The sequence below is a fragment of the Macrotis lagotis genome, chromosome 3, assembly GCF_037893015.1.
Source record: "Macrotis lagotis isolate mMagLag1 chromosome 3, bilby.v1.9.chrom.fasta, whole genome shotgun sequence".
In the NCBI taxonomy this organism is placed as follows: Eukaryota; Metazoa; Chordata; class Mammalia; order Peramelemorphia; family Peramelidae; genus Macrotis; species Macrotis lagotis.
In genome coordinates, this window is record NC_133660.1 from 298,017,748 (window position 1) to 298,032,546 (window position 14,799).

At 32.8% G+C, this 14,799-nt stretch overlaps 2 protein-coding genes across 2 annotated transcripts; both read left to right on the plus strand.

Annotated features, from left to right (window-relative positions):
• Positions 1-1,155: 1,155 nt before the first annotated feature.
• On the plus strand, positions 1,156-2,106 carry LOC141519577 (olfactory receptor 10AG1-like). The gene has a single exon (XM_074231780.1). The coding sequence runs from the start codon at positions 1,156-1,158 to the stop codon at positions 2,104-2,106; it is 951 nt and encodes a 316-aa protein (XP_074087881.1).
• Positions 2,107-13,155: 11,049 nt separating this feature from the next.
• Positions 13,156-14,106, plus strand: LOC141519578 (olfactory receptor 10AG1-like). The gene has a single exon (XM_074231782.1). The coding sequence runs from the start codon at positions 13,156-13,158 to the stop codon at positions 14,104-14,106; it is 951 nt and encodes a 316-aa protein (XP_074087883.1).
• The last annotated feature ends 693 nt before the right edge of the window (positions 14,107-14,799 follow it).

Genomic DNA, 14,799 nt, shown 5'->3' on the forward strand with positions numbered 1-14,799 from the left:
GTCACTAGGTAGGCAGTGAAATGGCTCAGTAAGGAGAAGGGATAAGAAGAACTATTGTCTCAAACACTAACTTGATATAAAATATATACTATAGTGATTTTTGAAAATTAAAAGTCAGTCCATGAAACATATTTAAGGACAGAAGGTGTGCATAATGCATTAGAAATAATATGACATATCTGATAAACAGCTCTCAATCAATTGCTATTCAAGGTAATGAAGTAAGAAAATACAAAATTCCCACCCAAAGAAGTTTATATTCTAGTCACAGACAAAATCCTAATGCTGAATACATTAACATATATGTTTGTATATATTTCTGTATGTATGTTAGCTAACCAAAGACCAAATCAGCCTCAGATACTTCCTTGGTGTGTGAACCAATGCAACTCAGAAAAGTTTATTCTGGAAAAAGAAACAATTGTCCATATTAGGGTTTTTTTTGTTCAAAACTACCGCAAATTGGGTCAGAAAGGTTGGACATGTATATGTAAAAGTGACTAAGCAAGAACATTTTGATAATTTAAGTATCCTCTTAAGAAACTGTATTTTTAGGAGGCAGCTAGGTGGTGCAGTTGAGAGAGCACACGCCCTGGAGTCAGAAGTACCTGAGTTCTAATCTGACCTCAGACATTTAATAATTATCTAGCTGTGTGGCCTTGGGCAAGTCGCTTAACCCCATTTGCCATGCAAAACTATAAAATAAAAAAAAAAAGAAATTGTATTTTTAAATGGATGAACAGTAAATATGTAAATTCCTACTGGTCCATATTTTTGACATCTGGGTTTATTTGTCAATTTTAATTTGTCTAGGTAGTTTGCTCTATATCAAATCTCAACTCCAACCATAACCATTCAATTCTTACTTTCAAGGGAAAGGATCATAGAGACGATGGGCATCGGCATTATTATCGACCTTAAAATATAGGATAAATACAGTTGTTATTGGTCAATAGAATAAATTTCAGCGATGAGCATGACCCAAGGAAGAATATGAGGGAGAATGAGGAGGCTAAAACATAAAAGATGAGATGGGGAAAATGCAACTTAGCAAGAATTTAACTGCACAACCTCATTTTTTCAGAAACCGAGGCAGTCCTTGAAATCTGAAAAGAATTGTCTGTCTTGGATTCAGTACTTCCAGAGAAGAAATCCATGGAAATAAAGACAGAAGCAAATCTCAGTCATTTAAAGGAATTTATGCTTTTAGGGTTCTCTGATCATCCCAATCTTCAAGATATTCTTTTTGGTATTTTCTTAGTCATTTATTTAAATATTCTGATTGGAAATGGCCTCATTATTATAATTACTAAATCTGATGCTGCGCTCCAAACACCCATGTATTTTTTTCTGGGAAATTTTGCCTTCCTAGAAATTTGCTATACATCTACTATTCTTCCTAGAATGATGTCTGATCTTTGGACTCGGAACAAAAATATTTCTTTGCTGGCCTGTGCTGTTCAACTTTTCTTTTTTGTGGTTCTGGCAATCGCTGAGACTTTGCTCATGGCTGTGATGGCATATGACCGCTATGTGGCCATCTGTAAGCCACTCTATTATACTCTTATTATGAAGCACAAGATGTGTATTCAGCTAGTGATTGCCTCCTGGATCAGTGGGGTGCCCATCTTAATAGGGCAGACCTACCAGGTATTTTCATTACCCTTCTGTAATTCTAATGTAATTAATCACATTTATTGTGATATGTCATCATTAATGATGCTGTCTTGTGGAGACACATTTTGGAATGAAGTCTCAGTCTATGCAGATACTGTTTTATTTGGCTTTTTTCCCTTTCTGTTGATAATTAGCTCCTATACAAGAATCTTCATTTCCATTCACAAACTTCCAACAGTTATTGGAAGATCAAAAGCTTTTTCTACTTGCTCCTCTCACCTCATAGTTATGGGTTTATTTTATGGTTCTGGTATCATTGCATATTTGCAACCAAAGGCCAGTTACAGATCAGGAATAGAAAAAATTCTTTCCCTTTTCTACACAAGTCTAACTCCTTTGTTTAATCCCCTAATTTACAGTCTTAGGAACAAAGATGTCATTATGGCAATGAAAAAATTATTTTCTAAATTAAGAGTCATACAGGAATGACATAAAGTTATCTCTTAATATTTTCTCTCTATTTCTTTCGTACTTTCTCCTTGTGACATTTTCTATTTAATCTTATGTGCCTTTGAAATTATCAACATTTTCATATTCTCAGTTCTTGAACATCTCTTTTGTCATTTCAGGTATGACTACGATATTACTATGTTTCAATCACTAATATTAAGAAATTATCGTTCCTATGAATGTGAGATGCCAAATTGACATAGATAAATATATTAAACCACCAACGCACGGTATGTTAAAAATGTTCAAGAAACTGAGTTTATTTCATGATATTATTTTAAGATGTAAAGATGAATGTTCAAATCAAATTTTCTTTATGGATTTAGACATATGTGTGAATTGTCTTCATTCTTAATGGTGCTGAACACCAAAGACCCAGTTTCATATAGTATTCTCTTTTTTACATTAAGGAAGTTATACATCATGAGGTAGTCATCATATCCATAATTCATCACAGTAATAAAAATTTTGTGACCTTACTTTTGGCTGCTCTTTGAGTGTAATTTATTGAAAACATTGTTTATATCATTCTCATTATTCTTCTTTCCTTGCTTTGGATTATTTCACAATTTATCCCTATTTTCCAAAATTTCTTTTACATCTGTCTGAAAAATCACAGAAATTCTCCAATTTATATACAAGTCGCTAATTTTTGTCATTCTGCAAGTGATGGGCATTTACATTATTTTCTCTTTCACCTTTCTACATTTAAATCATATGTATGATCATGTTCCACAATGACTCAAGAGGTTTCAGGATTTTCCCTTTGCCTCTAACGCGATCTAACACTGCTATCATTAGAATTGATAAATAACTTTTCACATTCTCAGGTTTTCACACACTCAATGACCTCCTCCAAACTTTACAAAAAATAATCCTGTTGTAACATAAAACTTATTCAATGTGCCAGGTATGTTGTCTATCTGCAATTCTCCATATATGAGGTTTCACTCTTTTTTCATCATATATCCTGTCATACTGCCTGAAATTTTGTGTCTTCTCAGTTCAGTCTTTACATTCCCTGAATCCTTTCAAGAAAGAATTTAAGTAATTTCCTTTGTTTTCATTATTCATATTTTATTTATTAGTTTATCCAACTATATGCAATGGGAATTTTTATAAAACCTCTTTTTGGGGCAGCCAGGTGGCACAGTGGATAAAGCACCGGCCCTGGACTCAGGAGTACCTGGGTTCAAATCCGGTCGTAGACACTTAATAATTACCTAGCTGTGTGGCCTTGGGCAAGCCACTTAACCCCATTTGCCTTTCAAAAAAACCTAAAGAAATAGAGATAAAACAAAATAAAACCTCTTTTTGCAAGGTTTTGAGTTCTATAATTTTCTCCCTCCCTCCCTTCAAAACAATCTGCTATCGACTCTACATTTTGTCTCCAGGCTAAACACAGATCTATAATGCTCATATTATGAGAGAGGAATCAGATAAAAATGGAAAAAACAAAAAATTAGATAAAAGTGACATACTGCATTAGACAACCTATAAAAATTGAAGATAACAAGCTTTGGCCTTCATTTAAACTCCACAGATCCTTCTCTTGGTATGGATTTTATTTTCCAGCACAAGTCTTTTAAAATTATCGTGATTATTGTACTAATTACATGAACAAGTCCATCATAATTGATTTTCACCACATTGTTATTAGTGTATATCATGCTCTTCTGGTTTGAGCAATGCCAATTCTACAAAAGTGTTTCATTTTACATCTTTAAGAAATCTGTTGTAGTTCCTTCAAGATCTTTCGCGTTTAATGAAGTCTCCTGGAGGGGCACCTTCTCTAAGACATGGCTCATTGGATGTACTTAATAAAAACTAATTTTTAAGGGGCAGTAAGGCCACTTAATGTGATTATTTTGGTCTCTCTATGCAGGATGGTTTGGAGGAGGCAGACTCTGAAAGCAGAGAGTACGTTTCTGAGGAGGATGCAATAGTTAGATAAGACTGTTTTGGATAATGAGAGAACAATAAAATTAAAAACTATAGTTCAGCTACTGTTGTTCTAGCGTGACTATTATAGGCAATGAACAATGTAGGGATTATATGCCCTACAGAATATAATCGTTATATCCATTATGAGTCATGTATTTAGACTCAGGAATTACTTTGCAATTTCAATTCTTTTTTTGCCATTGACATACTTTGAGTTGCTGTTTCTTGAGTTCTGTTATACACCGCCCCCTCCCTGAAAAATCATGATTCAGAGCTGGGAATGCAAGTGTGGAAGGAGAATAGAGACTTATTATAAGAAGTTCCAACCCAAAAGAAAGTGATATGTAAAGAGAGAGACAGAGAAGAAAGAGAGTCAATCAGAGTTGACTGGGACAGAGACAGAGAGGCAACTGACCTGGGGCAGAGATCCAGTTCAGATTTTATGGTATTGCCCCTTATCCAGAGGGTAAAAGGGGAATTCTCTTCCCTGCCCTTACCTGATGGAATTAGGTAGAAAGAAGACTGAGGAGATCAGGATACAATTTTTACATTAAACAACGAAGCAATGTAGCCAATTTACATCTCAAGAGGAGGAAACCTCCACTCATTTAACAAAATTTAAAAGCATTTAAGAGTATAGATTTTGTTTCTACTACTTCCATAATTCTCTACATCTGTTCCCTGCTACATTTATCCCATAAAATTATTTGGAACACTGATTCTTCTGGGTCTTTCAGAATCCATGAATACCTTGGAATAAGAACTTCACTGAGGCAAGGTCCAGAGAATGGTTGGTTGGCAGGTTAAGTGGAAGACCTCAGAAGCTGGTCGTTGGGATATACAGGTAGAGAAATGAAAGTCAAGGGAAAAATTGAGCAGGAAGGTATTTTAACAGAGGAAGCTATTTATCAGAGGTCTAATACTTAGGAAAAAACTAGACCTATTAACAAGATTTATACTTTCTGATCCTAAGTCAGTATCAAATAAACTTTTAAAAGAACATGGGTTCCAATATAACACATATTTCTTAATGGATTCCATATTCAGTTGAAAAACCCTCAAAATTTTATAATAATTTATCGAATAAGCATTGTAACTGCACATGTCCAAATGGTAACTTGCAACTAAATTTTCTATTTTATCTTTGTCCATCTTTAAAATGAACAAAAATTCTAATTGAAGAATGGATCTTTCATTTAAAACAGTTTTAAAAAAAGATATCAATAGGTATTATCCTGATTTAAACAGCCATACTGCTATTTCCTTCCTTAAGAGAACTTTTGAAAAAGTCACATGCCATGTTAAAAGGCTAAGACAAAATATTCGCCAAGTATTTGAAATTTAAAAGATAGAGTTCCAGTGGTTCACTCTTAGACTTAATTATGATACACTTAGACTTAATTATGATAAACTTGGAATGATCATGGCCATTTGCTATTACAGCCTTTTCAATGAGACAGGCTGCAGGTCTGAGAGAGGAGAGATTCCATCATTCTTTCACCATCTGCAGTATTTAAAATCATACTAAATAGGGCTAATGGCTTCATTGGCATATTGTCTTTCTATTTTACTATACCTGATGTCAGACAGATCAATAATTACATACAATTAGAGCTTCTGACTTGAGTACTAAGGAGAACTAAGAGTGTGCCAGGGTGTACTTTCGTTTAAGAGAGAAAGGGAATATTATAATTCAACTGTTGCTCATTTACCTAAGGACAATGTTGTAAATGAAATGCAATAAATAGATTTTGAGATGTAAAAATTCAATTATACTAATTCATATTTTTTTATAAAATCAACTTTTGCAATTAATCCATTTAGTTATTAAATATGTTTAAAATAACTAAACATCTCCTATTGACTAGGCATTTGCCCATCATTTCCATACTTCCTGACATAACAATTGTCTAGAGACTGCCACAAAGAAATCTGAAATTATCATCATTATTTTATCTTCCTCATGTTGCATAGGTTCTTTTCTCTCAAAACAGATGACCCAACTTTAGTCCCAGCATATGTTTCTAGCAAGAAACTTGTATGCATAAACTTTTGACTACTAGCAATCTTCAAAATACAAATTATTACAATCAAAATTCTTTTAAACTATTAGGACATCTTTTGTAACCTTACATTGCTAATATGAGATTTTGGTTCCAATGGAAAAAAATTGTAAAATTAACCAGGTGTTCAAGTCAATTAACACATGCATTAGTAAATTTTACAAAATAATATTTGCATCATTGTATTATGAATGAATCCATAGACATATCCCACAAGGTGTGATAATTTGTAGTATTTCCCTTATCACCCCTTCAAAGCAATCACATGTTAATTCTAGGCTTTAACATTAGAGTATTCAAATAACTTTTATGTTCATAAGAGATAAACAAATATTGTAAATATCATCTCTTTCACTTCACAAAAGTATCACATAATTGATAAATGCCTCATAATATTTATTCAATCATATCAGAAACCCGCACATTAGCTGTCTGCATTTAACCATAGGAAAGTCCACATTCTTGATTCTTTAAAATTAAACATACATTATTAATTTACATTGAACATAAGATTCTTATTTAAACATCTCATCCCCTCTTAGAACAAGAGCAAAATAGTACAAATGCTAGGCAATGATAATACACATTCTTATTTTCAAATTGCAGATCTTAAGTAGATTTTACTTATTCCCTCCATAGCCATACACTAAGATACAAAGATTATTACAAACTTACTTCCTTATACCCACAAAAGACCTTGTGACTTTGTTGACAATGTATTATCAATATCAATTTAACACCACAACAAATCAGAAAACAAAACTTAGAACAGTATTTCTCTTTGCAAAAAGAAATCAGTTAATATAACATTTAAATATGATTCAATCTTCCAAATTCCTTGGCATACATTTTATCCCAATTATATTTTCCTTCTTAATAACACATAAATTCCCAGATTTGTTACAGAACTTTCAAATACTTTGAAAGATCAAAGGTGACTAAATTACTCTCTGATTTACCTCTCCAAAAGCTTTTCTCTTTTTTTAGCTTAAGGAAGGGACTTTTTCCTTTCTCCTTCTCTTTTCACAGCCTCTTGAGGGCAAAAAGTCTGCATTTACTAAATCTTAAAGTTCAATTTACCATAAGTTGAATACAGCTGTCAATCAACATTAACCTAACAAAAGCTTGGTTCACACGTGATAACATTTCACTAACTTGCACCTTACACACTTTCAGATGTACAAAAGGTAGTAAGATTCCCTAGTGATGGGGGAGGCTCAGATCCCAACTCCATTATTTAATTACTTCACTTGAAATGAGACATTTTAAGGCACTTAAATTCAAAACCGAAACCTAAATTTAACTCAGATAACTGTAACTATTTCTGATCTAAATTACACACACACATACACACACATACACACCTACAAAGGAGTTTAGAAACAAACACAAACATAAGGACGTTTGCATAAAAATTTCAATTTTACCAAAGTGAGATTTTTGGAAACCATGAGTGGCACTAACATTTTAAAATATCATAATGTTTTCCCACCTCTCCAGGTCAGTGGAGAGATGTGAAAATATCTGATTGATGTTTAAATACACACATACATATATATTTATATTATCATTATTTTTTGAATGTGCCAATTAAGACCAGTCAAAAATATTTTTTAGAATAAATCAGAATTTCTTGAGGAACTTCTCATATAAAAATATATAAATTAAGATTTTGAAATAGCCAATCAACAGTTAAAGTTGAATACATTCTTTAGTTAAGTTATAAGGTTCAAATCTATTTACTCTATTACACATATATTAGTTATTAGCACAGGCTTAATTAAAAGAGGAAATGTAAATTTCTAGTCTCAGAAAAAAGTTAACTTCTTTTTTTTCCCTCTTATCCAATTGACCTTGAGGCTTCTCAATCAATCTGCCCATTTCCCCTTCCACCTCCCAAGGGTGGGGCTTTCTCAGTCCAGCTAAAGCTGATAGTGGATTTGGCTTGGAATAGATAACCATGTGTAGTCTAAATAAAATGTGGTTGCTTGTCCACCCCACACCCTCTCCAAACCAGGAAGAAAGCATGGGGATCCCCTATTTTAAACAATGAGGCTAAAACTACCTGGGGGAGGGGGGGAAATCATGCTTCCTGCAGTGAAGCACTCATTGCAGCTGGGATTTGGGTTGGGGTTTCTAAGTTCCAAAGGAAGATTTTTTTATTTCCTTCTCCCTCCCCTTTCCCCCTGCAGAATGTGGGGACCACAAAGAGTGAGAAAGTATTTCAAAGAGAAAGAGAGAGAGAGAAAGTTTCACTCGAGATAATTTCCAGGAACTCAGGTGTTTTGCTGACAACTAGCTTTGTCAAATCTAATTTCTGCCAAGAATATAGCACAACTTCGGGGAGCGGTGGGTGGAAGTCTTCAGCACCAAGTTCTGCAAGAGGCAACCAGCCCAGCTCCTTTTTATGACTTGATTCTTCAAGTAGGTTCCTACACTATATACTGACACGAATTAATGTGCCCATACCTGTATCATTGTTTATGTTACATTCCCCATAAGTTTTCTGACTGAATAGTTAAAAGTTAAGAATGGATAGTATAGGGACAACTAAGTGATGCAGTGCATAGAGCACTGTCCCTGGGGTCACCAGGACCTGAGTTCAAATCTGCCCTTGGATACTTCATAAGTGCCTAGCTTTATAAACTTGGACAAGTCACTTAAAACCATTGTGTAAATAGATTTCATAAAAGAAATCAAGAATGGATGTCATTTATGTGTGCATTTTTTCCAGTCCTACCTTTATTGTGCCACAGATTCCACACAATATTCTGTCTTATTCAACTCAATCACAAATAGCTGGTCTTGAAAGCATGGGAGAGGTATAAATTGACTCTAAGTTTAGTAGAACTATCAATAGAAAATAGCCATTTTTGGAAATGTCTTCCTGATTTCAATCAAAGCAAAGATTCACACATCAAAAGACCATGATTGGGATTAATTTTGGAAGGCAGGATACAAGTAATTCTGCTCTTGGGAATAACTACTAAGATAACTATTGGAAATTAGTGTTTGCTTTGGAAGGAGCCGTGAGAGAATCACTGAATTCTAGATACCTGAATTTGAGAATTTCAAGATTTATGATGTCTTTATAGGATACTGATATGAACAAGTGATCAAGAAGCATCCAATACATTTGAAGTATGTGGGAGACATATATATTTCATATGTGTACATATATATAAACATGTATGAATATGAATCATTTGAAAAGGATTTTAGAAAAGTAAGAAATGATAGATAATCGGGGAAGAAAAATATGAATGTGCATAGGAATTAACAGACCTTTTCTCTGCAGTGCATGGCAACTACAAGTAACTTACATTTTTTGATGTATAATTTATATTAGATTGCTCTCTTTCAGGAGAGTGGGGATAGGAAAGGAAGGGGAGAAGAAAAATGTGGAAATCAAAAATTTAGAAAAATGAGTATTGAAAGAATTTTAAAAATAAATATTAAAATAAAGCTAATTCTAATGTAATGTAATTATTACATGTTTGGTATAATTGCATATGATGAAATATAATAAATTCAATGATTGGCTCAAAGAAAATTGAATTATATGACATGGTAATATTGGCAAAGAAAGCATACTAGCTCTATGGAAGTTCATTTTTTAAAATGAAATTGAACAACGCATATAATATTTACGTATGGAGCTTGTAAAGTGCTTCTTTAAAATTCAATATCATATGAGTAATACTTCTTTCCCATTAACTGTCTCTTCTCATTTCTTGTGCTGATATACTTGTTCCTAATGTCTTTGCAATTAGAGCTAATAAATTAACATAATATTATTCTAATATATATTGACTCATTCTTTTCTCCATCAATATCCAGTTTCAGAAAGGTACATAGTGATGGGGGGGGGGGAAAAAACTAAGAACTTCCCTGAAATCACAAAACTGAGAAATAAGTTGAGATTGCAAATTGGCTTCTTAAAAGTGATCAAATCACCCCTATCTTTTTGCTTATATTACAAAAACAGTGAAAAATCCCCAAACAGAAAGCATTACGCACTATAAAAATAAGATTGGAGGGTATTATAATGAATCCTATGCAGTTAAAATTGAAAAGGATCATTCAATATTCAATTGACCCACATGGACAAATAACATGGATAAAAATCCATAGATGAATATTGAGGAAAACTTTACTCACAGCAACTCATATTTTGCAAGAATCATATTCAAAATTTAAAATAGAAGAAAATATTTTCAATGAAGTGCTTGATTCACCAATCATTAGTACTATTAAATGACACAAACTCCAATCATTGTTCTCAGATTTTAAACTTGGAGCTCTTTCAACTAGGTCATGATGTCTAATTACTATGAGCAAATTTCTCTAAATTTAAAGTGAAAAGGTACATAACTAATTAAAAATTAACAAGTGAACTGGGGAGAAAGCTATTCCCATTGAAGACATTGGAGCTGGACTCCTGTTTATTTAAATAATTCTATTTGCTTTGAACTCAAAGGCCATATTTTATAAGGATGTGGTTCCTAATATATAATCCAGCTTTCATTCCTGGAAATATTGAACAGAAAGAAAAATCATGTTGAACATGAATCTGAGATCACCACATAGGAGATAAAGGGTCTGGGTTCAAATATCATCTCTGATTTCAAATATCTGAATTTTTGGTAGAGATCATTTAAATACACTAGACATTCTGTTTTTATGTTTTACATGGATGAAATGGTCAAAGTGAATGTCGTTGATATTCATTTCAATCTTCTCTAAATTTATTATCTCAAAATCATGAGAGGTTCATGTACAGTGGGAATAGATTTGAGATCATATTGTATAAAATAATTGATATTCAGTAACATTTCTGACTCTTAGTGTGAAGGTAACATTGTATAATTCATTCAGCATGTAAGAGATACAGATTCATCATTTTTAATATGATATGAAACTAATACTTGACTTGGCAGTGATGTCATGGAGGATTGTGCAATTCTAATGATCTAATGTCTATACCTGATTCTACCACTAAAGACCTTCTGTTAACAACAATTTTCGCAGATTGATTTTTTTTCCAATGCATTCAACATAGAAGTATGTGAATCTCATTTTCTTCCATTATCAAAAGGTAAGACAAAACTTTAACTGGGGTCATTGTATCTGATTTTCAATGTGATTTAATGCTTTCTAGATAATTTGGTGGAAGTATGGTACAGTGAAAGAAATTTGAATCTATAATCATAGGATCTGGGTTTGAATTCTCCCCTTTTACTTATTCTGTTTTTCAAGTAACTTAAGTCCTTTGTCTCTCAGCTTGTTAACCTAAAAAAAACAAAGAATGACTTATACTAGATGCCCTTTAATACTCTGTGGAATCTGCAGTCCATGATTTCTAATTTCACCATTTAGTTTATAATCATATGATCCTTATCATGCATTAAAATTCAGTAAATGCAATGGCTACAGTGCCGGTTTGTAAAAATATAAATTAAGTTGAGATATTTGGAAACAATTGCATATATATGTAGATTTTCTAAAGGCAATTGTTAAAGCCTTCGAAAAGCCTTCATGTTCCTTGAATGCTTATTAGATTATGTGAATGTGTGTTTTTGGAATATTGTATCCTGTGATGTGGTAGTGTTTGGTAAATTTGGAGCTGATTCAATGCCCAATTAGAAAAAGAAATCAAGGAAAATGTACATGATACTTGTGTTGTCTTGTACTTCAGTCATATTTTTGTCATTTTCGACTCTTGGTGATCCCATTTTTGATCTTCTAGTCAGTGTTATTAGCATGGTTTGACATTTCCTTCTCCAAGTCATTTTATGGGACAGAAAACTGAAGCAAACAGGGTTAAACGTCTTGGCTGACTTCACATTGATAGTAATATGTGCAGACAGATTTGAACTCACAAAGACTATTTTTCCTGACTCCAGGTCTGACACTCTATTCATTGTGCACCATAGTTGCCCCACATAAAATAAATATCTTTTTCTAAAACTCTATTAGTAAGCATCACATCACTATGCAATTGGAACTAGATGATATCATTAGTACTAAGTCACTAGCTAGGCAGTGAATTAGCCAATACTCAGGAAGACATTAGAACTATTAGCTCAAACACTAAATATATAATATATAATATAGTGATTAGTGAAAATTAGAAGTCAGTCAGTGAGATATATATTTAAGGACAGTGGGTGTACATAAAGCATTAGAATTAATATCCTGACGTATCTGATAAAAAGCTATCAATCAATTGCTATAAAAGGTAACAAAGTAAGAAAATACAAAATTCCCACCCAAAGAAGTTTATATTCTAGTCAGAGACAATGTCCTAATACAGAATATATGAATATATGTGTTTGTATATATTTACGTATGTATGTATGTTTGCTAACCAAAGACAAATTCAGCCTCAGATACTTCTTTGGGGTGTGAACTGATGCAACTCAACAAGGGACATTCTGGGAAAAGAAACATTAATCCATCCTTGTTTTTTTGGTCAAGACAACCCCAAATTGCCAGTAAGGTCAGACATGTATATCTATAAGTGACTGAATGACAACATCTCTAAAATATAAGTAAGGTCTCCTCTTTAAAAAATTGTATTTTTAAATGGATGAACACTAAATATATAAATTCACACTGGTACATATTTTTGATATCTGGGTTTATTTGTCAATTTTAATATGTCTATGGATTTTGCTCTTTATCAAATCTCATCTCCAATCATAATCACTCAATTTTTACTTTAAGGTGAGAGTATAGTACAGAATATGGGACATTGGCATTATTTTAGACATTAAAATATAGAATAAATACTGTTATTGCTGGATTGTTTTTTTTTAAGGACAACACTATAAATACCAGAGATGAACATGACCCAAGAAAGAATATGAGGGAGAGTGAGGAGTTGAAAACATAAAAGGTGAGATGACCGTTAGCAATAATTTAACTACACAACCTCATTTTTGCAGAAAAGAAGGCAGTCCTTGAACTCTGAAAAGAATTGTCTGTCCTGGATTCAGTACTTCGCGAGAAGAAATCAATGGAAATAAACATAGAAGTAAATCTCAGTCATTTGAATGAATTTACTCTTTTAGGGTTCTCTGATCATCCCAATCTTCAAAATATTCTTTTTGGTATTTTCCTAGTCATTTATTTAAATATTCTTATTGGAAATGGCCTCATTATTATAATTACTAAATCTGATGCTGCACTCCAAACACCCATGTATTTTTTTCTGGGAAATTTTGCCTTCCTGGAAATTTGCTACACATCTGCTATTGTTCCTAGAATGCTGTATGATCTTTGGACTAGGAACAAAAATATTTCTTTGCTGGCCTGTGCTGTACAACTTTTCTTCTTTTTTGTTCTGGCAGTCCCTGAGACTCTTCTCATGGCGGTGATGGCATATGACCGCTATGTGGCCATCTGTAAGCCACTCTATTATACTCTTATTATGAACCACAAGATGTGTACTCAGCTAGTGATTGCCTGCTGGATCAGTGGGGTGCCTATCATATTAGGACAAACCTACCAGGTATTTTCATTATCTTTCTGTAATTCTAATGTACTTAATCACTTTTACTGTGACATATCATCATTAATGATGTTGTCTTGTGGGGACACATTTTGGAATGAAGTCTCAGTCTATGCAGATACTGTTTTATTTGCCATTTTTCCCTTTCTGCTGATACTTAGCTCGTATACTAGAATCTTCATCTCCATTCACAAACTTCCAACAGTAACTGGAAGATCAAAAGCTTTTTCCACTTGCTCCTCCCACCTCATAGTTATGGGTTTATTTTATGGATCTGCTATTATTGCATATTTACAACCAAAGGCTAGTTACATATCAGGAATAGAAAAAATCCTTTCTCTTTTTTATACAACTTTAACTCCTTTGTTTAACCCCCTCATTTACAGCCTTAGGAACAAGGATGTCATTATGGCAATGAAGAAATTATTTTCTAAATTACGAGTCATGAAAGAATGATGTAAAATTATCTATTAATATTTTCTCTCTACTTGTTTCATAATTTCTCCATTATGACACTTTGTATTTAATCCTATGTCCCTCTGAAATTATCAATATTTTCATATTCTCTGTTCTTGAAAATATCTTTTATCATTTCAGGTATGACTACAGTAACACTATGTTTCAATCACCAATATTAAGAAATTCTCTTTCCTATGAATGTGAGATGCCAAATTGAAGTAATTAGATAAATATATTAAACCACCAACACAGGGTATGTTAAAAATGTACAAGAAACTGAGTTTATTTAATGAATTTATCTTAAGACATCAAGATGAATGTTCAAATACAATTTTTCTTTGTGGATTTAAACATTTGTTGGAATTGTCATTATTCTTAATGATGGTCAACACCTAAGACCCAGTTTTATATATTATTCTCTTTTTAAAATAAGGAAGTTATACATCATGAGGTAGTCACCATATTCATGATTCATCACAGTAATAAACATTTTGCGACCTAATTTTTTGCAGCTCTTTTAGTGTTATTTATTGAAAATTTTGTTTACACTGTTGTTATGATTCTCCTTTCCTTGCTTTGCATTATTTCACAATTTATCCCTGTTTTCGAAAATTTCTATTACATCTTTCTTAAAAATCACAGAAATTCTCCAATTTATTTACAAGTCACTTATTTTTGTCATTCTGCAAG